General features: G+C 52.7%; 7 protein-coding genes and 1 non-coding gene across 8 annotated transcripts; 3 read left to right on the forward strand and 5 right to left on the reverse strand.

Annotated features, from left to right (window-relative positions):
• Window positions 1-1397: 1397 nt before the first annotated feature.
• Window positions 1398-1898, reverse strand: VTN31DRAFT_69 (uncharacterized protein; the record flags this gene model as incomplete). Its single annotated transcript, XM_069407560.1, has 1 exon — window positions 1398-1898. One exon carries the CDS (start codon window positions 1896-1898, stop codon window positions 1398-1400), a length of 501 nt encoding a protein of 166 aa, XP_069262925.1.
• Window positions 1899-2605: 707 nt separating this feature from the next.
• On the reverse strand, window positions 2606-3002 carry VTN31DRAFT_70 (uncharacterized protein; the record flags this gene model as incomplete). Its single annotated transcript, XM_069407672.1, has 2 exons — window positions 2606-2852; window positions 2917-3002. 2 exons carry the CDS (start codon window positions 3000-3002, stop codon window positions 2606-2608), a joined length of 333 nt encoding a protein of 110 aa, XP_069262926.1.
• Window positions 3003-4655: 1653 nt separating this feature from the next.
• On the reverse strand, window positions 4656-5388 carry VTN31DRAFT_71 (uncharacterized protein; the record flags this gene model as incomplete). Its single annotated transcript, XM_069407783.1, has 3 exons — window positions 4656-4707; window positions 4776-5158; window positions 5221-5388. The coding sequence occupies 3 exons, from the start codon at window positions 5386-5388 to the stop codon at window positions 4656-4658; spliced, it is 603 nt and encodes a 200-aa protein (XP_069262927.1).
• A 3563-nt stretch (window positions 5389-8951) lies between these two features.
• On the forward strand, window positions 8952-9572 carry VTN31DRAFT_72 (uncharacterized protein; the record flags this gene model as incomplete). Its single annotated transcript, XM_069407894.1, has 1 exon — window positions 8952-9572. One exon carries the CDS (start codon window positions 8952-8954, stop codon window positions 9570-9572), a length of 621 nt encoding a protein of 206 aa, XP_069262928.1.
• A 1106-nt stretch (window positions 9573-10678) lies between these two features.
• On the reverse strand, window positions 10679-12223 carry VTN31DRAFT_73 (uncharacterized protein; the record flags this gene model as incomplete). The annotated part of the gene is made up of 3 exons (XM_069408005.1): window positions 10679-11588; window positions 11664-12046; window positions 12119-12223. 3 exons carry the CDS (start codon window positions 12221-12223, stop codon window positions 10679-10681), a joined length of 1398 nt encoding a protein of 465 aa, XP_069262929.1.
• Window positions 12224-14662: 2439 nt separating this feature from the next.
• On the forward strand, window positions 14663-16393 carry VTN31DRAFT_74 (uncharacterized protein; the record flags this gene model as incomplete). Its single annotated transcript, XM_069408116.1, has 2 exons — window positions 14663-14826; window positions 14899-16393. 2 exons carry the CDS (start codon window positions 14663-14665, stop codon window positions 16391-16393), a joined length of 1659 nt encoding a protein of 552 aa, XP_069262930.1.
• A 212-nt stretch (window positions 16394-16605) lies between these two features.
• On the forward strand, window positions 16606-16694 carry VTN31DRAFT_t1. The gene has a single exon. It is a non-coding gene; the product is annotated as a tRNA-Thr (tRNA).
• Window positions 16695-17456: 762 nt separating this feature from the next.
• On the reverse strand, window positions 17457-23877 carry VTN31DRAFT_75 (uncharacterized protein; the record flags this gene model as incomplete). Its single annotated transcript, XM_069408227.1, has 2 exons — window positions 17457-17724; window positions 17783-23877. The coding sequence occupies 2 exons, from the start codon at window positions 23875-23877 to the stop codon at window positions 17457-17459; spliced, it is 6363 nt and encodes a 2120-aa protein (XP_069262931.1).
• Between the last annotated feature and the right edge of the window lie 212 nt (window positions 23878-24089).

Consider the following 24089-nt stretch of genomic DNA (forward strand, 5'->3'; position numbering starts at 1 on the left):
ACTGCATGGTTTGTTCTTGGGTGGACAACTGCATAGACAGCCCTCTTTGGGCGCCAGCACACGCTGCTGGCTGGATGGCCAATCCATACTATTGCCAACGCATTTTGCTCCGTCTCCATCTGCATTGTTCCTGGGACCAGGTTGGCGGGAAGCATCCGTCTAGACTCTGATTGGTAGAAATTACGCCCTTGGCAGGAGGATGAGATTGAGAAGCGAAATTCTGATTGGTGGATTGTTTTTCTTCTATCCATTGGTCCAGTCATCTTAAACCAGTTGTCAGAGTGGGTTCAGGACCTGATCCGACTTGGCAGCCGCCACTAATAAAAAGGTCCGTTTTCCTTACACTACTATGAAAAAGTACTCGTAGTAGCACTTGCTGGTGGCAAGGATTCGGTGAATGATTTTCACCATTTTCAAATTACTACATGAACGTTATGACATAGTGATTACGGGGCACTGTGTATGTAATCAGGTCGATACATTGTAGGATTCTTCTCAATCCATGTACCTGATACCTCTGGAGGATCAAAGTTACAGTAGGTAGCGCCACCACTGTCAGGTACCATCGTCTGAAGTGTTTCGGCATGTTTCCTGCTGCATCTCGGTGCATTTTCACAACATGTAACCTATGATTCCTCTGAATGACTCCTCACCGGGCGTTCAGTTTGACAAAACACTACGGGACTGGCTGAGATGACTAAAATACCGAGATAGATCACAATTAATATAGCGGCCTGATCAGTCAACAGTCAACCATGGTAGATGTATGCACTCTGTACGGAGAACTACTGTGAAATCTCTCTGGCGGAGAGTTAAATTGCTCAGGCTTTGCTCGGCGTTTCTGAAGGAAATTGGGTATTCGTTTGAGCTCCTGTTTTCTCATAAAATGTCATATCGATGATTGCAGGGTGCAAACTGAATGCCAATCCATGATTGCTCTCTCAGCATGTTGGAATGATTGACCGGCCAGGATGCTGTACTTTTACTCAATGAAATGTCACGAACACGCCTGCTGCAGGAATACCCCGAGGGTATTGGGCAGTGAAGAAGTACTACACCACGTTAGGCTCGTACGATTTCAAATTCAACGCGGAGATCTGCCAATCAACTCGAGATGACTGTCAAAAACGAGCTCATCATTCATTCATACGATGATACCAGCAGCTTGTTTCTGTACGCTTTGATGTGTCGCCGACTCTGCGACTTTTATGAGGGGCCAGACTTGGTCAACAATAGAAATAAGGATTCTGCATCTCTGAATGGTAGCGTTCTAGATGAACGACCCATGAAACTGCACTCAAAGTGAGGAATCGCGAATTACTCCCTCCATCCCTGGGAAACTCAACCTGAACCGGGTGTCTAAAGTCGCCAGGCTTCCGGACCTCACTCTTTGATATCTAATCCTTAGCCTCCGCCACTGTTGATGGACAGTCAACACAGTCTTTCAGAACAGTAAAAACTCGCCAAGCGAAGTGGGCACTATGCTGTACCTTCCAATGAGCTGGGATGGGAATCACCCACTTTCCTCCGCAGCCAAAAAAGGCTCCGCATCCGGGAGATGGGCACGGATCCAGGATTGAAGAACCAGAGCTGCACGCCATCCCAAGAGGGCACACCGAAGATCTCACGGTCACCAAAGGACGTGTGGTCAAAGTACATCCTCTCATCTCGATGATCACGCCGTCATTGGGAGATATCGACCTCTCCGGCGTGAAAATGGTATGGACGCACGGTTGCGGTGCCGCTGGCAATGTTGTAGACTCCAATCTCTCCGGACTCAAGTCTTGAGCGGTAGGTGATGTATGGAGTGAGAGAGTTGTAACAACTTGGAAGGTAACTGTCATTGTTGATGACCTGGGAACAGTCGATCCAGCGGCGGCTGAGCCGGTCGACGGCATAGTCGTACGTGAGGCAAACCGTGCGATAGAGGTCACCGAAAACGCTGTACAGCTCGGTCGATGTCTTATAGCCACGGGTGCAATACCAGTCGTTGAATGACGGATAGAGAGATCTTCTCGTCCACGCGAGGGCCTACCACAGAGAGGCAGTACCTTTTCTCATCAAGCTGCTCCCCGCAGGTCAATGACCACTTCGTCTGCTGCACTTCTGGCATCGACTGGTCCCCGTCGATCTCGAACATCACCAGCACGTCATCGTCCACGTGCAAATGCCAGTATGCAACTCTGAAAAAGCAACCAATCGTCTGAAAACGATTCGTGCACAAGTCCCAACTGTACATAAAGGATTGATCCGTACTCCAACAATCATTCTTCATGAGAACTATGTTCTTCTCGATGAGAATACGGCGGGGCTCCCAAGAAAACCGTTTTTCTCCCAGCGTCTCCGATGTGTGTATATCCCAGGCAACGAGATATGTAGTAGTCTGTCGGGCTAACGCCGAACTAGTAGTGTTCCTCACGACGTTAGACGGCGCCAAAGGCAATGTTGCCGTTACTTATCAATTATTTCGGTCATAATCACAAGATAGCGATCAGACAGAACGAGGCTTTTGATCAGATAAACAGTATTTCTTGATTCTCTGGCCAAGATCCATCTCTTTCCCGTCTCAAGATCCCACATCACAATTTCGTCCTCGAGACCGACGCTACGGGTGATGTAGCACAGTCGACGCGAATGGTACGCAACCGTCGTCCACCGGGCAGTGTGGCCATCGGACAAACACCTTCTTTACCGGACAAGCAGATTGCAAACCATGCAGCCATCGGAAATAGCTGCTCGCGTCCGCGGTCAAAACGCTCGCATTCTCGAGGCCTAATGCCGCAATTTTTTCGTGACAAAAGGCACCTAGTAACTGCATCGCACGACAAGATCTTGCGCCATTGTTTCGAGACCTACGCTCTGTCAGAAATCAAGCCACAAGCAAATGCCGGCAAGTGAGCTGTCAATGGGACGCACTCTCTAGCTTCGAACAATGTCAGTCGTATCCAGATTTTCCAAGACATGCAGCAAAAGCTCGACAGGCAAAGAGCCAACAATGTCATGCTGATTACGGCCTGCCACAGACGCGCCACCTCCACAATGCACGTCCATTCCTCCGTTCGTGCTCGCTGCGTTTTCCTCCAAAAGAGTAGTAGTAGACATGCCGTTGCTCATGGCTCCCTTCAGTCGAATCTTGCTTTTCGAAGGACCGGCCCACACTACGTGTCATGATAAAGGCGAGCTACAGTACATGTCAGTAGCTGAAACAAGCCTTTTACCCTCGAGCGAAGCGAGGTGGAAAGGCTTGGGCACTTCGCGCCAGATTTTAGTAATCAGGACATGAAGCCGCTTTCTTGATAGCCTCGGTCCCTCAGGCCCTTTGCGCTAGGTAGTCTCGTAAGAGGCTATGCGAATGAACCCTGGAGGATGTGAGGGTTCCGTAAGCGCAAAGAACATGTAGTTATTTTGGTAGGTACTTACTAGTACTCAGTACGGAGATCAGACTGACAGCAACGGTCATTATCAATCAAAAGGCTGGGATGTTGTTTGAAGTGATTGCATTTCCACGTCTGGTCACTTTTCTGCTTCCAAATACCTATGGAAGAGTAGCATTAGGCCTAGGTAGTAATGATAGAGGTAGGCCCTCCCTACTATCCATTTCCATAGCACTGCGAGTCAGCGGGGTTCCGGTATAGCTGCCTCAGGCCACAGTTACGGGGCTCGCTCAATGAAGCAACCCATGAGTGAACCACCGTGCATGTGCTGTGGCTCTCCTAGACAAAGAATTTCTGATGGGAACTCAAAATCCTCACTCCTCCGTGGGTTCGTTCACGTCACATCTAGCGGTGTTTGTTGCCCTACTCGGCCACATGAGCTGGGTCGTAAATCATCCACATTCCTCCATGGCCAAAAAAGGCTCCGCGTCCGGGAGATCGGGTACAAGGTTCGGATTAAAGAACCAGAGCTGTATACCATCGTCAGTTGCCACGCCAAAGACCTCACGGTCGCCAAAGGACAAGGGCATCAGCAGGGTCATTGGTGCCTGGCGCCGGCGTAGCGGCACATGGGCACCAAACAAGCGGCGAGTAGTAACCTCGCCGGCATGCAACTGGTATGGATATACTGTTGCGGTATTGCTGGTGGCGTTGAAGACTACGATTCCCCTGTGCCGGACTGCCCAGCGGTAGATGATGTACGGGGTGAGAGAGTCGCAACGACCCGGAACAGCGAAATCGTCGATGGGCTTGGTACAGTCAATCCAGTGGAGACTTAGCCGATCGACGGCATGTTCGTATGTAAGTCGTATTGCGGAATAGGGGTCGTTGACAGAGGTGTAAAGAGCGGTGACTGTCTTGTGGCCGCTGGTCCGATACCAGTCGTTAAATGACTGCTTGAGAGACTTTCTGTCCACATGACGGCCCGCCACTGACAGGTTGAACCTTTTCCGGTCAAGCTGCTCTCCACGGGTCAATGACCACTTCCTCTGCTGCACTTCTGGCAAATTATTGGCCCAGTCGATCTCAAATGTCACCAGCACGTCCTCGTCCGCATCCACGTGCCACAAGTCAAGATTAGAGAAGGGTCCAATCTTCTGCAATTGATCCGTGCGCAGATCCCAAACGTGACAGGGTAAGATCGCGACTCGGGACTGGGAATTATAACCGCTTTGTCCCTCTCGATGATAACCCGGGACGGCACCCAAAGAAACCTTCTTTCTACCAGTTCCGGGATGTGTGAATATCCCACACTCCCAGGACCCAGTTCGGCCTGCCAACATTGGCTCAGCGGTGCTCACTGTGCTAGATGGCACTGGCAAAGGCAAGTCATTCTCTTACCTAGCCCACAAGACCATCACAACATAACGATCAGACAGTGTGACTTCCCGAAGATAATGCCGTGCGTCGTTGAACCAGAACGATCTCTTCCCAGTCTCGAGCCCCAAAATTTCGACATGACTCCCGTCTCTTGCAGAAATGATATAGCACAGTCTGCGCGAATGGTACACAATCTGCTCTAGCTTTCCCCCCCGGTGTGACCAAGGGAGAAAGACCTTCTTCACTGGACGAGCGGACTGCAAACCGTGTAGCCATCGGAAATAGGTCACCGCGTCAGTGACCGTGACGTTCTTAGTCTCCATACCCAATGCTGCAAGCGTTCGAGGCAAGAGGCTCTTGGTTAAGACATCGCCTGAGAACATCGTTCGCCATCGCCTCGAGACCTAGGCTCTCTCAGAATTCAGAATACAGTAATGCCGGCGATTGAACTGATTTAGGGACGGACCCTCTGGCTCCGAACGATGTCTGCCGCATCCAGATATTCCACGACCTGAAACAAGAGTTCGAGAGGCAAAGAGCTAACAATATCATGCTGAATCTGACCTGCCACAGGCACGTTTCCGTTATACTCCTCCATTCCTCCTCTCGCAAACAAATTAGACTGCGAGGGCATGACTCCCTATGTTATCGAATCGAACTCATCGAAACATTGGTTTATATTGAAAGATAAGAGTAGTAATCATGACCCGTAGGCCTGAAGCTGAGGCTTGAGCGGATGCCGGATTGCCAGTTGCTCTTTCCTAATATAGATTAGCGTCATTGTACCATAGGTAATGATCACGCTGTGGGGTTTGGACCTCTCTGCCTCAGGCCACCATCCTCGATCCTACCTGAACTGCTGATGTTACTTGTACAACTACAGCATCACCCACTTTTCTCCATGGCAAGAAAAGGTTTCGCCCCCGGAGAATCAGGCACGAAGCCGGGATTGAAGAACCAGAGCTGTATGCCATCACGAGTGGCCGCACTGAGGACCTCACAGTCGCCAAAGATCCAGTGCGTGACAAAGAACTTGAGATCAGTCATCGGATCTGCTCATTTCTAAAGCGGAGGTAAGGGCACATATAAAGTGGCATGTAATGACCTCTCCGGCGTGGAACTGGTAGTACGGTTGGACCATTTTGGTGTCGCTGGCAGTGTTGTAGACTACGATTCCCCAGAGCTGATCTTGCGAACGGTAGTACCTACTCCGTAGATGATGTGCAGAGCGAAAAAGTCGCAACGATTCGGAAGGACGTTATCGTTGATGGCCTTGTTACAGCCAATCCGGCTGAGGCTGAGTTGATCGACGGCATGGTTGTAAGACGTTGGTTTCGCGGGGAAGGGATGGTCGTCAGAGTAGAGCAGCTCGGTTGTTACCCTGGAGCCGCGAGTGCAATACCAGTCGTTGAATGACCGATTAAGAGTATTCCTGTTCACACGACGGCCCGCCACAGAGAGCCGGAACTTTGTCCGGTAAAGGTGATTCCACGGGTCAATGACCACTTAGTCTGCTGCACTTCTGGCAAACGTTTGCCCCTGTCGATCTCGAATGTCGCCAGCACGTCCTCGTTGCATCCACGTGCGACAGATGATTGGATGATAATACAAGTGTCGAGTAGGGGTTCGGATACTGCACTGACAGTTTGATCCGGTGAAGGTGAACTGCCAGCCTTCCAGTATTGGCCCGGGGGCTACGACGATTTTGAATTGTTTCCACCATTGTTGGCGGGAGATACTCTAGCATAACGGACAGAATGTGTGTACCGGTGGGAACTTGCCTGGCAATGTACGCATCATACTGCTCATTCAAACGAGCCTTGTACGATTTCACGAATCACCCACTTTCCTCCATGGCCAAAAAAGGCTCCGCATCGGCAAGATCGGGCACGAGGGTCGGATTGAAGAACCAGAGCTGGATGCCGTCGTCAGTACCCAACCCAAAGACCTCTCGGTCGCCGAAGGGCCACTGCGTGGAGAACTTCACGAGCTCAATATATGGTAGTACCTGACGCAGGTTTGAGGGCAGTCGGACTGCCAACAAGCTGCGGGTGGTGACTTCTCGGGCGCACAACTGGTATGGATGCACTGTTGCGGTATCTCTGGCGGCGTTGTAGACCACAATTCCCCTGTACTGAAGTGCCCAGCGGTATATGATGTGCGAAGTGAGTGAGTTGCAGCCCAACGGAAAGGCGACATCGTTGATGGGCTTAGCAGAGTCAATCCAATGGAGACTTAGCCTATCGACGGTTGAGTCGTAAGTGAGGCGTATTGCAACATAGGGATCATCTTCAATGCAGTACAGCTCTGTTACTGCCTTGTGACTGCGGGTGCGACACCAGTCGTTGAATGACTGCCTGAGAGTTTTCCAGTTCACACGATGGCTGTCCACCAACAGGCTGAGAGCAGCTTCCCCCGGGTCAATGACCACTTTGTCTGCCGCACTTTTGGCGCTTCCAGTCGACCTCAAATGCCACCAGCACGTTCTTATCCATGTTCACGTGCCACAATTGAAGATAGCCCAAGGGACCAATTGGCCGGACCTGATCCGTACACAGATCCCAAACGTAAATGGGGCGAAGGGAAGACATAGAATTTAGGACTACAATGTCCTTTTCGACGGTAACACGGATGGGCTTTCGAGGAAACCGTTTTTTCGCCAACCTCTGTGATGTGTCTTGATCCCACACTACCATGACCCAGTCTGGCCTGCCAACGTGACATTAGCATAGGGACCATTGGGTTAAGCGGCGCCAACAAAGACAAATCGTCATGTTACCCAGCCTCCGACATCATCATAAGATAGCGATCAGATAGTAAAATTTTGACGAGGCAATCGCCTACTTCGTTGATCCAGATTGATCTCTTTCCAGTCTTGAGGTCTAACATTATGACCTTGTCCACACGCCGGAAGGGTCGAGCCAGCACAATCGGCGGGAATGGTACACAAGCGGCTCAAGCTTCGCCTCCGGTTTTGGCCAGGGAAGAAAGACCTTCTTTACTGGACGAGCAGACTCCAAACCATCAGCCATCGGACATAGGTCATCACGTCGGCAGCTGCGACATCCATCCTCTCCAAGCCCAGTGCCGCAGGCGTTCGGGGTAGAAAACTTGTGGTAATGATATCGGACGAGAAGACCATGCGCCATCGTTTCGACACCTTTGCTTTATCAGAAATCACAATAATTGGCTTTGAAATTAGCAGTCTTAGCACATCTAACCCACCCGCCACCCGCTGAAACCGAACAACGTCGACCGCATCTAGATACTAGTACTCCACGATCCGAACCACGAGCTCCAGCGGCAACGATCCGACAATGTCATGCTGCTTTTGATTTGACATGAACATATCTCCGCAAGGGTCTTGCGTTCCTCTCGTTGTCGCTCTGTTTTCTCTCTCGGTATTGGTACAGTAGTACTCTTACTCTGAAGGAGCGGCTGGCCACGATTCCAGTCGAGTGGAGTTCATCGAAGCATTGGTCCATATGTACGAGTAGGTACCTGTAGGTAGCTGTTAGGTACCAGTTAATGACGCGTCATGATGAAGCCGAGCGAGAAAGCATCAAGTCCAGAAATTCTACTGTAAAGTACTATCTGCGGGAGGTGTTGGGTGTGTCACACCTGGCCCGCCATTCACACCTTGCCCACCACTTTTCAACTACTTTCCGGCAGAACAATCACCACACTGAAGCTGTTTTGAAATAGATTATATCAGCTAAATCCTCAGGATCTTATCTTTCACTGGTAGAGGTTTCATCCGGTTCTGAGATTCTTACGAGAGGTTGTTTGGGCTTTAAAATTCGGTAATCGGCGAGCTTGCAAGCAACCCTTCAAAGTTTTTCTCATCTTAGTATTCACCACAACGCCGGAATCTCGTCATGGTATCGAATTCAGAATCAATGAAGCTGTAAGAGTAGCATGAATTCAAAGAAGACCGATTATCGCCGTGTTTGTGCGAAAGATTCGCGTTTGTTTTCCGTGGTATGGAGGTACGCGACCGCGTCAAAGTTCGGAAGCCGGCGAAAAAACGCGTACTTCTGGATGAACCATGCACTGTCCACCAACAAAGCCCTCCCATCACTCATCAACTTTCCCATCAGACGTTCATCACAATGCCAAAAACGAAACCTAACCGTCACAGAATTGAATCCAAAGTGAGAAAAGCTTCACAAAAAGCTTTATCTCAAAGAAAGCCAAATGTCTCCGCATTGGCGCGATAATTCGGCGTTGCTCGTTCGACTTTACGCGACCGCGTCAAAGGTCGGCCAGCAAAAATCGACTTTGAACCCCCCAACAGATTGCTTTCGAAGCCACAGGAAGGCGCATTACTCGATTGGATACGACACCGTGACAGCCTTCACAATCCCCCTACATCGACAGCGATTAGGGCCTGTGTGGACCGGATTCTTGAAAGGAATGCTGTCCCATCCGCCGCCTCGCGCGAGTAGGATGTGGGTTTATCGGTTCCTAAAGCGGCTACCGAGCGACCTGAAGCTTGTGAAGCAGAAACCAATCGAGAAGAAGAGACTGTCGTCGATGGACATTGAGGAGTTGCGCGACTGGTTCGATGAGTTGAAAGAAGTCATGGCCGGTATTCCCCCGAAAAACATCTATAATTTCGATGAAACGGGCTTCCAGTTGGGAGAAGGGAAAGCTCAGCTAGTCGTCACTGCAAACCCGGGACGAGCTCGACAGGGCGTCGCAGTCGATGGGACGAACGAGTCCCTAACCAGTATTGAATGTGTCTCCGCCGATGGGACTGTCATCCCACCTTATTTATCTTCAAGAGTGAATATCATTTGGAAAGGTGGTATCTAGAAGTTCCCGAATCGGCATACGATTATCGGATTGCGACGTCACATCGAGAGGTTAGTAGCGACTTGTCGCATTCGGTGGGAGATAAATGACCAAAGTATCTTTAGGGGAGTTCCGTTCTCGTTGAGGTTTCGGATCGCTGCTTCGTGTGCCGAAAAGTTATCCATCAAACGAATCGAACCATTTCAACTATTCCTCGGATGTCTGAGCCGTCATCCACGCGTTGCTATTCGCTCGCCATTTGACGCGATAGCTTTCAATCCGAATACCTGTACCAAGGGTTTTTGGCCGGCCAATGAACCAAGGATCCAATTTTTTCCGATCATCGGCATTGCAACAAAAGAGTGCCGTTATTCGCGACTTGTCCTTCTTCCTTCCCGGATGCTTTGAGTCGCTAGGCTGCGGTCCGGGATCTGACGCCAGATCAAGGAAGTTTCATCGCAGTTGGAATATATCTTTCAGCTGGAAACCGCTAAGGGCCTCCGTAATCCTTGCCATATCTTCAGCAGATGCCTCAGGGACACATCATTCTTTGCCGTGCTGCTTGAAGCACCAAATTCCTTTTCGAGGTTCGTTAGAGCCAGGTTTTACTGGAGGAGGCCAGGATAGCGTCGCGGTGTCAGCAGGTGGTTGCCTAAGCCCTAAACGCCTACTTTAGCCAAAGGCGAACCTTGCTCGCCCTAACCCTAAAACAACAGGGAACATCTAGGCCACTACAAAAAGTCTCACACCCGCAGAGGACTACAAAATCTCAGCATTCACAGGCTCGTTGACGTTCAGCACGACGCAGCTTGTCCCGAATGACGTCTAGGACATCACCAGACTAGTAGGATTCGGTAGTACTGACTATTAATACTGACTACCTACGGAGTACTGAGGCTTTTGATACTTTAGTACAAAGGTAGTTAAGTCAGTTCCGCGATTGCTAATGCAACGTGGTATGCCCACTAATCTCAACTGCCTGAAGGACGATGTGGTCAAATAAGTCAAATAAACGGAAAGTTGCGTAGCAGTTGTTTTTTTTTTTTTTTTTCCCTTTTTTTGTGTTTTTTGGTGTGTGAGTGAGAGCATACTGCACATTTGAAAGAGACGGGTTGGTATTTCATGAATCATCCACTTTCCTCCATGGCAAGAAAAGGCTCCGCGTCCGGAAGATCGGGAACAAATGCAGGATTGAAAAACCATAACTGGATGCCGTCGTAAGTAGCCAGTCCGAAGACCTCCCGGTCGCCGAAAGACTTGTGCTTGGAAAAACGCAAGATCTCAGCAACTGACAAGATACACGGGGGGGGAGGCAGGCCGGCACCCAGCATGTTGCGCGTGATGACCTCTCGGGCGTGCAGCTGGTACGGGTGCACCGTTGCAGTGCCACTGGTGACGTTGTAGACTACAACTCCCCTGAGTTGAACTGACCAGCGGTAGATGATGTGCGGAGTGAGAGAGTTGCAACGATCCATAGGGACGAAATCATTGATGGGCTTGGTGCAGTCAATCCAGCTTAAGCTTAGCCGATCGACGGCATAGTCGTACATGAGGTATAGCGCGACATAGGGATCCTTGGTAGAGTAGAACAGCTCCGCTGATGTCTTGTAGCCGCGGGTGCAGCACCAGTTGTTGAATGACCACCTGAAAAATTTCCAGTCCACACGATGATGACTAGTACCCACCGACAGGCTGAACGATTTCCGGTCTAGCTGCTTCCCGCTGCTCAATGACCACTTTTTCTGCTCCACCTCCGACGAATGTTTGTTCCAGTCGATCTCAAATGTCACCAGCACACCCTCATCCACATCCACGTGCCACAGTGCGAGCAATTCGATGTTGAAGAAGGAACCAATTGTCTGGACCTGATTCGTGTGCAGATCCCAGATGTTGATGGTTTGATCCAGCAACGTGAAATCGGGAACAATGACCACTTTGTCCTTTACAACAGCAACGTAAGGGGGCCGTCCAGGGAATTGTCTTTCAGCCAACCTCTGGGATGTATGTGTATCCCAAACTACCATGATGCAGCCACGCCTGTCAAAGTTGCATAAGTTAGTATCGTAGTGCTTTCTGTGTTTGAAGACGCCGACAAGGAGCAATCAGCTTTACCTAGCCGCTGAAACCATCACTAGATAACGATTAGACAGTGTGACGTTGATGAGACACTCCCCCGCATCATTGACAAAGACGGTTCTCTTTCCAGTCTCGAGATCGAGCATTGTAACATCCCCGCTGACGCTATGCGAATTAAGCCAGCACAATCGACGAGAATCGTACACAAGCCGCTGGAGCCACATTGCCTGGTCTGGCCAAGGAAGGAATACCTTCTTGATTGGGCGAGCAGACTCCAGACCATGTAGCCATTGTATATAGATCATCGCATCTGCGACTGTGACGTTTGCGGTCTCCAGGCCCAGTGCCGCAAGGGTCCGGGGCAGAACAATTCTAATAATCACATTGCTTGAGAAGATTATGTTCCATCGTTTCGAGACCTAGACTCTTGTCAGATATGCTTCTGTCCTTGAACATCGACAACTGCAGCACTCAGTTATGATTGTGCGTACCATCTGGCTCCGCACAATGTCGACCGCATCTAGATACTCCGCGACCTGAGCCACAAGCTCAAGAGGCAGAGAACTGACAATGTCATGCTTGTGTCGACTTGTCATGGGTTCTTTTCTGCAGTTTTCTTCCATTCCTCCTCTCGTGATCGTTCCGTCTTCTCTATCGCATGCAACACTGAAATGAAGCTGCCCGTGTTTCCCTAAGCGACTCGAGCTTGTATTGTCAGCATCTCCTTTTCCAACTGAGACATAGCGTTGTGGGAGGCCTATTTCATAACGAAATACCAGCTAAGGGGTATGGACCGTCTGATGAGGCACCGCGAAACAGACAACTCAGAAACAAGCGTTATGGATGGTAGGTAGGTACCTAGAGGTAGGTACGTACTCTCTTCCCAAGAAGCTTTTTCAGTATTTCCGCGAATCACCAGGCTTCCGGAGTTAAATGGCTTCGATCATTTTCATTCGAGCTGCTTCCTTCATTGTTCAGTTGTTAACAGGTGAAATCGTGATGAAACCATGAGAATCTTGCAAAGTGGTGGAAACTCGCCGAGAGTCTTGGGCATCTCACTACTATTGCACCTGCTGAAGTACTAGTACTCAGTCAATTGAGCTGGATTCTACACGGATCACCCACTTTCTCCCTTTCCAGAAAAGGATCCGCATCCAGCACATCAGGCACGATGTCAGGATTGAAGCACGAGAACTGCATGCCGTTGTCAGCTGCCACACCAAACACCTCATTGTCACCAAAAGATCATTGCGTTGAAAACTGACGCAGGTTTTGGGGCAGATGGGCTCCCAGCAAGCTGCAGGTGGTGAACTCATGGATATGCAGCCGGGATGGATGCATCGTTGCAGTGCCACTGGTGGCCTTGTAGGCTACAGTTCCCCCGAGCTGAATTGACCAGTGGTAGATGATGTGCGGGGTGATAGAATTGCAACGACCCATAACGACGATATGTACTATTGATGGGCTTGGTACAGTCAATCCAACTAAGACTCAGCCGATTTTCTGGTCCTGACCCGTGTGCAGCTCCCAGACGCTGATGGTACGATTCCGCCAAATCAGATCAGAAAGTATGACCACTTGGTCCTTTACGAGGGCAACGCTGGATGGCCTCCTAGAGAACTGTCTCTCTGCCAACCTTCGGGATGTGTGTATATCCCACACTACCAGGACGCAGTCTAGCGTGCCACTATCGAATCAGTTGTATCGTAGGGCTCTCCACGTTAGACGACGCCGTCAAAGATAATCGTCTCGGTACCTAACCATCGAAATTATCCATTGGATAGTGATCAGACAGTATGATACTCACAAACCAAATCCCATGCATCATTGAGAAAAAAAACGGATCTTTTCCCAGTCTCGAGATCTAAAAGATCATGACCTCTTCCACGTCGCTGGTAGAATCGAACCAGCACAATCGGCAGGGACGGTAAACAAGCCGCTGGAGCTATACTTCCCATCCTGACCAGGGATGAGAGACCTTCTTAACTGGGCGATCAGACTCCAAACCAGGTAACCATCGCATGTAGGTCATCGCATCGGCGGCCGTGACGTTCGTAATCTCCATGCCCAATGCCACAAGCGTTCGAGGCAAGAAGATCTTGGGAATCGCATCGCCCGAGAATATCGTACGCCAGCGTTTCGAGAACTAGGCTTTCTCAGAAATCACAGAGAACAGCATTGGAACATTGACAAAGGAGCAGTCGTAGTCGTACACGCCCTTTGGCTGCGAACAATGCCGGTCGCGTCTAGATAGGTGCTTTCTACGACCTGAATCACGAGCTCAAAGGGCAAGGAGCCGACGATGTCATGCTGCTTCCAATTTGCCGCCAGCACATTTTCGCAATGCTGTTCATTCCCTCTTTCGTAACTCACTTCCTTCTCTTGCATGTAAGATTGGGGTTGGATTCCTTGGTGGGATCGAACCCATCGAAACATTGATTCATGTTAGTAGAGATAGTATTTAACATACGCGACATGACAAGGTGAGTTGAAGTATCGAGTCAAAGAATTACTATTTACACGAGAGAGCAAGGCTGTAAGACCGAAAAAGGATGATGATGTGGAAGTTGACAGTGTTGGAACAGTGAGTTGTGATTAGGTTATGTTTGTTAGGTTTCTAGTAGTTATTGTGTTAGTTATCTAGGGTTATCTAACTTACGGGATTCAAAATAGCAAGACGCTCGTCCTTCGAAAGGTAGGAAAGTGCAGGAGAATCGATGATGCAAGTTCAACCATAATGATTTTTGCTGCTTCGCTAGTAATCAATCCGTTGCTATAGGTTAGTTCCTGTCTCGTTGTTGTTATGATGAGCGTCTCGTTGAGGGGGGAAAGAAATGATGGTCGCCACCGCCTCGATTGATTCAACTTGATCAAGAACCAGACCAGCTAGGATCAGTATCTATCCACCTACGAGTTAATCGATAGACAGCAACAACTGTCCTATTGAAACACACAAACATGCGTCGCTACCCAAAGTGATACAACCCAATGTGAAACTGGAATTCTCGCTCCAAATACGCGATAAGACTTTCAAGATGAACAACGAACAATTCCGGCGCCTTGTGTTGGCGCAGTCATCATCCACGAGCAACAAGGCCGACGCTCCTGGCGGCGCCGCTGCTCGCGCTGCACAGAGCTCGAGCTCCGGGATCGCAGGAGCGCTAGGCTCTCGAAAACGGTCGATCATCCCTATGACGCCGTATGTGTGCCGACCTGCAGGGTTTTTATCTTTTTTTGAGTGAATGCTGACAGATTTACTCTCATCTACTAGTCGGTCAGTAAAAGGCGTCGATTTCTCACGTCAACTCGCCGAGAATCGCCGCGAGCGCGAATCACAACCCCCGCCGACAAAGAAATTGAAATCATCCGTTGGATTGCAGAATGAGGACCGGATATCACCGCTGCGAAATGAGCAGAGCGACGAGGAAGAAGAGGATAGTCTCGAGAAGCGCGTCCGAGCGCTTGAGGAGAAGTTCAAGCGCGGTGAGATTGATCAGGCGACCTTCGACAAGCGGCGCAGGGAGCTTGGAGTCGGAGGGGATATCAACAGCACACACCTCGTCAAGGGTCTGGACTGGGATTTGCTTCGGCGAGTGAAGGCCGGAGAGGATGTAACGAAGCCGCTGGAGAATAGGCCTGCTGCACAGGAGGAGACAAATGCGGATGAGGAATTCGAGCGCGTTCTGGAGGAGAAGGCGGCGCAGGTTACGGAAGCGGCGCCGAGGGAACAGAAAGTCAAGAAGGGCAATCTTGTGCAGCGACGGACGCGCGACGAGATTCTACGACAATTGAAGGAGAGTCGGGCCGGAGCCGCGGCTGCAGAGTCTACATTAAGTTCCAAATTCAAGAAAATCGACGGAACGGGAGAGCACGAGAAGAAGAAAAAGAAGAAGCAGCGCTGGATTGAAGAGGATCCCAGCGGTCGGCGCAAGGAGGTCCTTCTTATTGCCGACGAGGAAGGGCGGACGAAGCGAAAAGTGCGGTGGTTGGACAAGGAGCCCCCGGCGGCGCAACCATCCAGGATAGAGAACAACGGTGCCACGGCGGAGACACCTGCCGCCGCCGCAGAGCCCTCGGGCGCGGAAGGTCCGGCCAAGCGGGACGCGACGGAAACCAAGCGCGAACCCGAACCTGAACCCGAGGACGAGGACATCTTTGAAGGTGTTGGAGCTGATTACAACCCACTTAGAGAGTTAGAAGAAGACGACGATGACGAATCTGCAGACGAAGGGACAGACGCGAAACGCGCTGAGCCGGCCCCTTCCAAGACAGAAGTCTCTGCCACCACAGCAAAACCTCGCAATTACTTCTCTACAGCGACAACGGCGGAGGAAACCGCAGCACCAGACCGATCAAAGCCACTCACAAGCGACCCAACCATCCTGGCCGCAATCAAACGGGCTGCGAAGCTGCGAGCCGCCGAGGAGGCGGAAGCCGAAGCCAAGGCCAAGAAGGCGAAAGCCAAGGCTGGCGAGGGAGAGGAAGAAAAAGAAGACCATGGCATCGACCTCGACGACGACGTCGACCCAGAGAAGCTCGACCGCCGCCGCAAATTCCTCGAAGAGGCGCGGCGGCGCGACGAGCTGGACGCTATGGACATCGACTATGGGTTCGGCAGCAGCCGGATTGGCGACGAGGAGGACGAGGAGCTCGAGGCAGGATATGGCCGGAAACAGCGCAAGCGTGGCCCGAAGAAGAAGAAGGGGAACAAGGATTCGGCGGAGGATGTGCTGCGGGTGTTGGAGCAGAGGAGGCAGGCGGGTTGATTTCGATTTGCCTAACGTGTCAATCATGTAAATATACACCTACGGAATGACTTACTTTCTTGCATTTTTTAGTATTCGTCTCGCCAGGTACTATGTACTACTGCAGTACTCCGATAACCGTGAACAGCGACGGCAGGATGACGCAGTTTTGCAGCCAGTGGGACTGGGACAGGATAGGCTTATATTATCGAAAAAGTCGAGGGCCAATGAATGCTCGAATAGCTCAGTTGGTAGAGCGCTTGACTAGTACCATCCCTCGGTAGGGATCAAGAGGTCTGGAGTTCGAGTCTCCATTTGAGCATTCCAACTCTATTTTTTCCCTCCTTTTTTTCCCCCCAGTCTCCCGTTGTCAGTCATTGATCTCCGTCTATTCCTTGTTTTTTTTTTTACTTGGTTGACTGCTGTACTCCGTAGGTCTGCATAAAACGGGGTGATACTGCCAGCTACTTCGCAAGAATCTGTGTTCGCCTGGGAAGATAGGTAGTCCTGGCGAAAGCATACTGCAATCTGACCATCTGTCTGAAATATATAATTACTTCTCCGACCGACGTGATCATTATATCTTCACGACGAGCATTGACACAGCCTCAAGTGTTCCTACGAACTGCGAGGAATGAACGAGTTGAATTTTGGCAGGTTATGATACATCCAGCAAGTATCTGAAGTAATGAAACAAGTAGTGCTGAGGAGCTGGCTTCAGGTAATGCTTGATTCTTGTCTCTCCTGTACAACACGGGGTACCTAGGGAGTGACAGCCTATTTATGAAGTACACAGACTAGGCAAAAGCAAACACAATAGACAAAGGGACGACAGGGAATACATGACAAGAGAAAGATACCTAAAGAACATGCGCGATTCATCAAATAACCATCAGAAAGCATAGAAGAGTCGTGTTCAATCAAGGATGATCAAGAGACTACCAGCACAATCCAGAATACCACACACATACAACAAACCATTACCACATCGCGCACATAACAAGCCCATGACCGTAGGTATGACAAGACAGAACAACCCAAACTTTTTCAATAAACATATCTTCCCGTACGATGCACACATGTATCAAATGGTCTCCCATCCGCCATTATTGATATCCGCCTCCAGCTTCCGACTGATCGTCGCCGGAATACTATGCGTCAGCCACACGTCGCGCAGCAGTTTATCGTAGCGCTTCTGATTCAGCACGAGCTGGCGGTTTCGGCGCAGCCCCGGGTCGACCTCGCCATGGCGGTCGAGGTACGGCGCGAACTGCCACGAGCCGTTGTGGTTGTGCAGGTACAGCACGGTGCATTTGCGGATGTTGATGAAAAGGCCTATGTTTTTACCACACCTGTATACTCGTTAGTACTGCTGTTGAAAGTAAGGCGAAGAGAGAGAAAGATGCGTACTTTAGCATGTGCTGGTTGCAGCCACCCAGTTTCCCCCGACCCATACAGCAGACCGCCTGCGAGCAAAAGATGTCGCCGCAGAACAGACAGATGCTCGGATCGGTGAGCTCCTTCTTCGTGACAGGACACCGTCGGCGGCTGGCCTCGTCAATCAGCATGTCGTAGTGCTCCGGCAGCCCGACAAGCTCGAATATGGCCGGGTGCGGCAGGCTCGGCCACAACCGTCGGTCGTTCCGCGTCACGTTCCAATGCCAGATCCAGCCGTGGATGATCTTGTTCCAGCCGCTGTCCTTCTCCGGGTCCTCAGCGGGAGGTGAGAACGACGCAAAGACCTCGTCGAGCGTCGGCAGTCGCAGGACCCGTGTCAGCCGGTCCAGCTCAGATGTGTGCTCCTCGCCCAACCCCGACGTCGGGAAGTCAACGCCGTGCTGCACATGAAGCAAGATGACCGTCTTTCGCAGGAACGTCAGCGCGTACTTTTCAATCATCCGCCGCAGTGCCATCACCTGGGCTGCCGTCGGCGGGGTATCCATCTTCTCCATCAACTCGGTCAATCCCGCAAGGGTGCCACTGGGCGAGTTGGCCTTGACTTCCGCCAGCACCAAGTCGACGAAACGTCGCGTAACGGAATACCTAGCATCGGTTTCCGCATCGCAAGCCTCGTCATTGCCGTGCTGGTCCAGTTCCTCCTGTAGCGTGTCCCGCCACTGCGGCAGCGTGGCGACGACCTTGACGATTTCAGCAACGTAACACAGCCGGACCAAGTGTCCGATCTCAATGTTGATGAAAAGCGGCAACGCGATCGAGCACTCGGCAAGAAACACGAATGTATCCATCTGGAGCAGCGGTTCAATGGAGTAGATGCGGTCCATGAGCGACGACGAGGACGTCACCACCGGGTGACCGGCGAAGAGCTGGGTGATCTTGTCTCGGTGCATCTCCTGGAAATTTCGTACCACCCGGTTATTCCGGGCGCAAATCGCACCGACGGCCGCATAGGAGAGCGCCGATTCTGCTAGCACGCGGAGATGAGTCAAGGCGAGCTGAGGGATCTTATCAAGCAATGTGGCCCCGGGCTCCGACTCAACCCCTCGTTGGGAAATTTCGAGGGCTGAAATGCTGAATCCAAAGCTCCGAATCAATGAATCTACGCGATCAAGCTCTTCGCTCGCTGTCGAGAACTGGGTCTGAACCCGGTTCGCCAGAAGCGTTGCCTTCAATCTGCGGTAGATCTGCATGAGTTCGGACACGGGCGTCTCCGCCGGCGGTGGCGCTTGCACCGGGCTGTTCGCCGCGATGTCTTCGGCGGATGGGAAGAAGCCCGGCAGAGGGATCCGGGTAGAAGGGCCAAGGGACTGCGGGGGTGAAGGCGGCACAGAAACGGTCAGTTGCTCGATCCTCGTGGACAGGGGCGTGACGAGGGACTTCCTGAGGTAGTCCAGGAAGATGCTCCGATACAAGTCATCTACTTCGTCGGCGGCCTTGCCTCCTTCCTTATGATCAAACATTGACCAGTTCGGAACAGCATCCCACGCGCCACCGTAGCTGCCAACGAACTCATCAAATGGCTCCCCGATCTCCAGCACGCCTGGGAACGACTCCTCCTTGCCCTTCCAGATAATCGGGAGAAACGCGTTACCCAGCGCCTTGCACAGGGGGCAGACGAACTCTTTGAGACTTAGCTGCTCTGGGTGGTTCCGTGCCACCTGCTGGGCCTGGCGCCTATGTGTGGCTGCGTAGTAAGCCTCGAAACAGGTGTAATGCATAATATGGCCGCAACCTGTCGTCACGGGACCCCGAACTGTGCTCTTGGATGGGAACCCTTTGCTCAAACCAATCTTCTGCGTGAGAACCTCGCCGCCCGTCGAATCGAGCTTGCGAACGGTCATCCGATTTTCACCGGCAACGCCAAACGGCCGCAGATGGTCGCACGACCGATCCAGGCTGGACGGTGTTTTGAGGACTTCACGAATCCAGTCCCGGTCAGTCACGTCGGTCTGGCGCAGGATGCCGCTGTCCTGCACCAGCGCAAACGTGCCGTAGAGTCGCGAGTCGTTCGTCTCCTCTTGACACAAGATACAAGTCCCGCTGGGATACTTCCAGATCTTGCTCTCGGTCTCCGCCGGCGCCTCCAGCTCCTCATCGCTAAAGTCCTCCTCACCCCAGTCGAAGCCGCCCTGGGCATTGAGGAAGTTTTGTTGTTGCTGCTGGAACTGTGCCATGACACGGGCCTGCCGGTCCAGCGCCTGCTTCTTCTTGAGATCTCGCTCGGACTCGCCTGTCGTCGCTGTCTCAGGGGACTCGGCATCGAGGCGTTCGTAGGGGAACTTGAGGTTCTGCGTCGCGGCCGCAGAAGCCTGGGGTCGTTGCCGCCACATGAGTCGGAGGATGTGCTTGATCTTGGGGCCACAGGACTCAAACTCGCTTATGACGGACACTTTCTGCAAGAGGCCCACGATCGTCAGGTCTTCCCCGACCTGAGTCGATTTCGACTTGGTCAGCGCATGGTGGACAAACGAGACCCGCGATCGATCCTCAGCATCGCCTTCGCTCGTGCGGTCCTCGAGGACGGCAAGCACAATGAGATGGAGGACGATCTGAAGGAAAGACTCGACGCGCGTCGCGGTGATCGACGGCGGTTCTCCTTTCGGGCTCGTCACGTAGTCGAGACAATGATGAACGATCTGGGTGAAGACCGGTGTCGTCATGAACTCGGACAAGGCTGTGAACATGCCATTGGTGATAGGCCGCAGCTTGGGTTCGAAGACAATGTCGGACTCCTTCTTGCCCGTCTTCCTGGCCAGCCAGCTCCGATAGATGCTCTCTGCCTCATCGCGCTGGTTCTTGCTGTAGTGTGCGCTATACGGATCAACGAGGTCAATATACTCGGGCTTGAGCTCGAAGGTGCCCGTGTCGTTGAGGCCTTCTGGTGGGCGGAACGTCGCGACCTCCTCCAAGACGTCCTGGAAAACGTCGGTCTCGAGCAGCCTGTCGCTGAGACGGTTCGACAAATCCGAAAAGGACAGAGGCCTGAAGCACAGGACATGTGCGATCTCGCGGCGGGTGGTCTCACGGATAAGATCGAGATCATCGTCAATGGCCGTGAGTGATGTACGATCGGCGACGAGGATGATGAGCAGGTGCACAAACTCCTCCGCGACATCGATAATCTGCTCGTGGTCGTAGCCCGGAGGCGGCTGGTAGTTGTTATTTGCCCAGGAAATCACTCCGAAGCGGTCGGCAATGGACGCGAGCACCCGACTTGGGTCGCACGTCACCAGCGCGGTCTGAAGCATAAAGATATCGCGGTAGAAAGCAAAGTCGCGGGACGACACGCCCCTATACTGGGACATTTGATGGCGCAGACTCAGACCGTTGCGCACCCACATGCCGGCCTTCATCTGTGCCAGCCAGGCGCAGACTCGCAGCGGGTAATCAAACATGACCAACAGCAGATCTTCGTCGCTGAGGTGACGGTCGTGTACGTACTTTTCGTTGGCGATCCGCGCCGCTCTCAACAGAAGACTACGCATCAGCTCGCGGTCCATGCCGCGGCCACACTCGATGAGCCAGGACAAAGTGTACTGCAGAGGATGATGGAAGCTCATCGATCCCTTGTCTACGACGAAGTTCACGACCCGCCGGCGCACGGGCTGGCCGTCCGGCGAGATCTCAAAAGTGAACGGTGGCAGGTATTTCATCGAAACGTAATCCCTGATCTCAGCCTGGTCGAAGCGCTTCCTCTCAAGGCCGGTGGAGTGCACAACGGCAGCGATGGTGGCAGCGTTGATGGCGCGCATGAGATTGGCGCCCGAGTCCACCTCGGGATGCCGGAACGACTCACAGAACTGGCGGCACAGTCGGTTGATCTCCCGCATGAGGATCGACGCGCTGATCCAGGCGTCGGTTTCGTACTCGACATGCTCTCCGACGGCACGCACGTTAGGGCAGATCCCCTGCGGCAGTTTCACCAAATCCAGGAACTGCAGCAGGTATTGCTCCTCAGTTCGGATGCTGTCCCGAACGTACTTGGACTGCAGCAGGTGGCGCAGGTCAAAGAAGAAATGGTAGAGTCGTCGGTTCGTCACCGACCCAGCGTCAAAGGCCAGCGTGGCTGTCGGGTTAACCTCCCACGGCTCGCCAACCTGGCGAGTGGTCAGGAAGGTGTAGAGGATCGCCATCACCTTAGTCAGGAAGTTTCCACGGTCGAGGATCTCCTCCGTGATGGATGGCGTGGTCAGGAGCTGGAAGGACAGGTTGACGATTGAGTGGTCTGGTTCCCTGTCGGCGATCAGATAGAGCTGGGCCAGCGCCGTATACAGCGCCGATAGCCGCAGGCCCATGATGCGCTTGAACTGCGGGACGTTGACGACCGTGCTGATGTAGAGGTCTCGGAGATCCTTGCGGGTCTTCTTCCACAGCCGCAGGTCAAACAGAATCATCCAGTCAAGACGGGTGCGCTGGGACAGATCCTCGTAGGGTGGGATATCACCTTGAATCGGGGGCGAAGGCCGCACAAGCCAATGACTCGGGGTTTTAGCAGGAGTTGGCTTGACGGAGACTGTCGGCGTTCGTGGGATCTTGATATGCGATTCCCACGGATACGGTGCCGACTCGCCAGGTGTCTCTTGTCTCCCGGCGGTATCACCACCATTAGGAGGCGGCGGCGAGACGGAACCAGTGGTTCTCGTCTCTGCCCCGGCGGCAGGGCGGTTGTCTATCTCCATCTCATTATTACCATCACCCTCTCCGCCGCCGAGTCGCTCCAGATCCACCTCCATGGGCTCAAACTCGGCATCCTCAGCCTCGCGGGCATTCTGAGACGCATCGTTGTATTCCTCAACGTCGTCCTCTTCATCATCCTGGCCCTGACCATTGGCAACGGCATCCGGGTCGTCATCTTCTTCGTCATCATCCGAGTTCATGATGACCTGCCCCTGCGCAGAAACGGTCAGGGTAATGGCACGCAGTGGTGTGGCATCGTGCCGCTCATGGTCATCGATGCCCTTGAGTCCGATGTCGGCATTGTACGCTTTGCTCCCGATGCGCCACGGCCGCAAGAACTCTTCGCAAATGACATGGCGGAGGATTTGATGATCATCACCAAAACTGCAGCCGGCGATATCGGCGAGCCACTCGATGATGGTGCCGCACATGTCTTCTCGAAACGTGTCTCGGGATGAGCGGATGGTCATGGTGACCTTGATCTGCTCGATGATTTTGGAGACCTGGAGCAGACGCGGCAGGTCCTTCGAGTACTTGACGACGCTGCGTCCGATATCGTTTGTCTCATGGGCCTTCGCCTGGCCGAAGCTGTCCCGTTCGCGGCAGGCGCGGGTGACCTGGTGGGCAACATCAGTGATGGTGTGCTTCTCGTCGTTCCACAGGCACAGCGCAAACTCCGGATCATCGTCGGGCTCGTCGCCGTCGCCGTAGAACCCGGGCTGCAGACGGGAGGCGACCTCGTCATGGCGGATCCCTTCCTCGGTTTTGGGCAGGCGGAGCTGCTCGGGAGAGCACGAGATGACGTCGCAGAAGTAGTCCATGGCCCGCGCAATGGTTGCACGGATGTCCGCCACCCACTCATCGGGCAACTGCGCTTCGCGCTTTTTGCCCTTGAGCTGTTCATTGTCGGTATGGATAGCACAGCAGAGCGGGATACGCCATGCCTCCTCGTCGCCGCAATCGCAGCAGCCGCAGTTGCCTGAGGAGAGCGAGATCTGGTACTGATGGCCGGTGTGGTCGGACGCATCGAAGCAGCGGCTACAGAGCACACAGGTTTCGTCGGTCGCACATGTCATGCAACGGTAGGTGCCTTCGCCGGGGCGGAAGATGTGACCGCATCGCTTGCCCCGGGCGGCCTCGGTATACTCTGCACCTTCCTCTGCGCCCTGAGCCTCCGCAAGCTTCCAAGGGCCTTTCTCTGGAGGACCGGATGGGAACAGTAGTCGTAGGCGCTCTGGGTCATTGCCGGCTAGCGATAGGAAGAGCAGTCGTAGCAGCTCCTCCTGGGCGGCTGGTCCATAGCGGTAGTTGTATTTGGCGGGCAAGGCCTGCAGGCCTTGGCCGAGCAGCCTCTCACACTCAGTGAGCATTGCCGATGGGGGGTGCGATGAATATCCGTGGGGAGCCCATGCGACCGATCGAGCTGTGGCGGGGTGAGCGGGCACGAGTCAGGACGAGTTTGGACGGCGAGAAATTACAGAGGGAGATGGCTCGAATATGCTGTCCCAACCGTTAGTAAAAATTTTCCCAGACAGAAAATCTGATGGAAATTCTGAGGCCATACTATCACACCGAGTGCGGA

Source organism: Thermomyces dupontii, assembly GCF_041956625.1.
Source record: "Thermomyces dupontii strain NRRL 2155 unplaced genomic scaffold VTN31scaffold_1, whole genome shotgun sequence".
Classification (NCBI taxonomy): Eukaryota; Fungi; Ascomycota; class Eurotiomycetes; order Eurotiales; family Trichocomaceae; genus Thermomyces; species Thermomyces dupontii.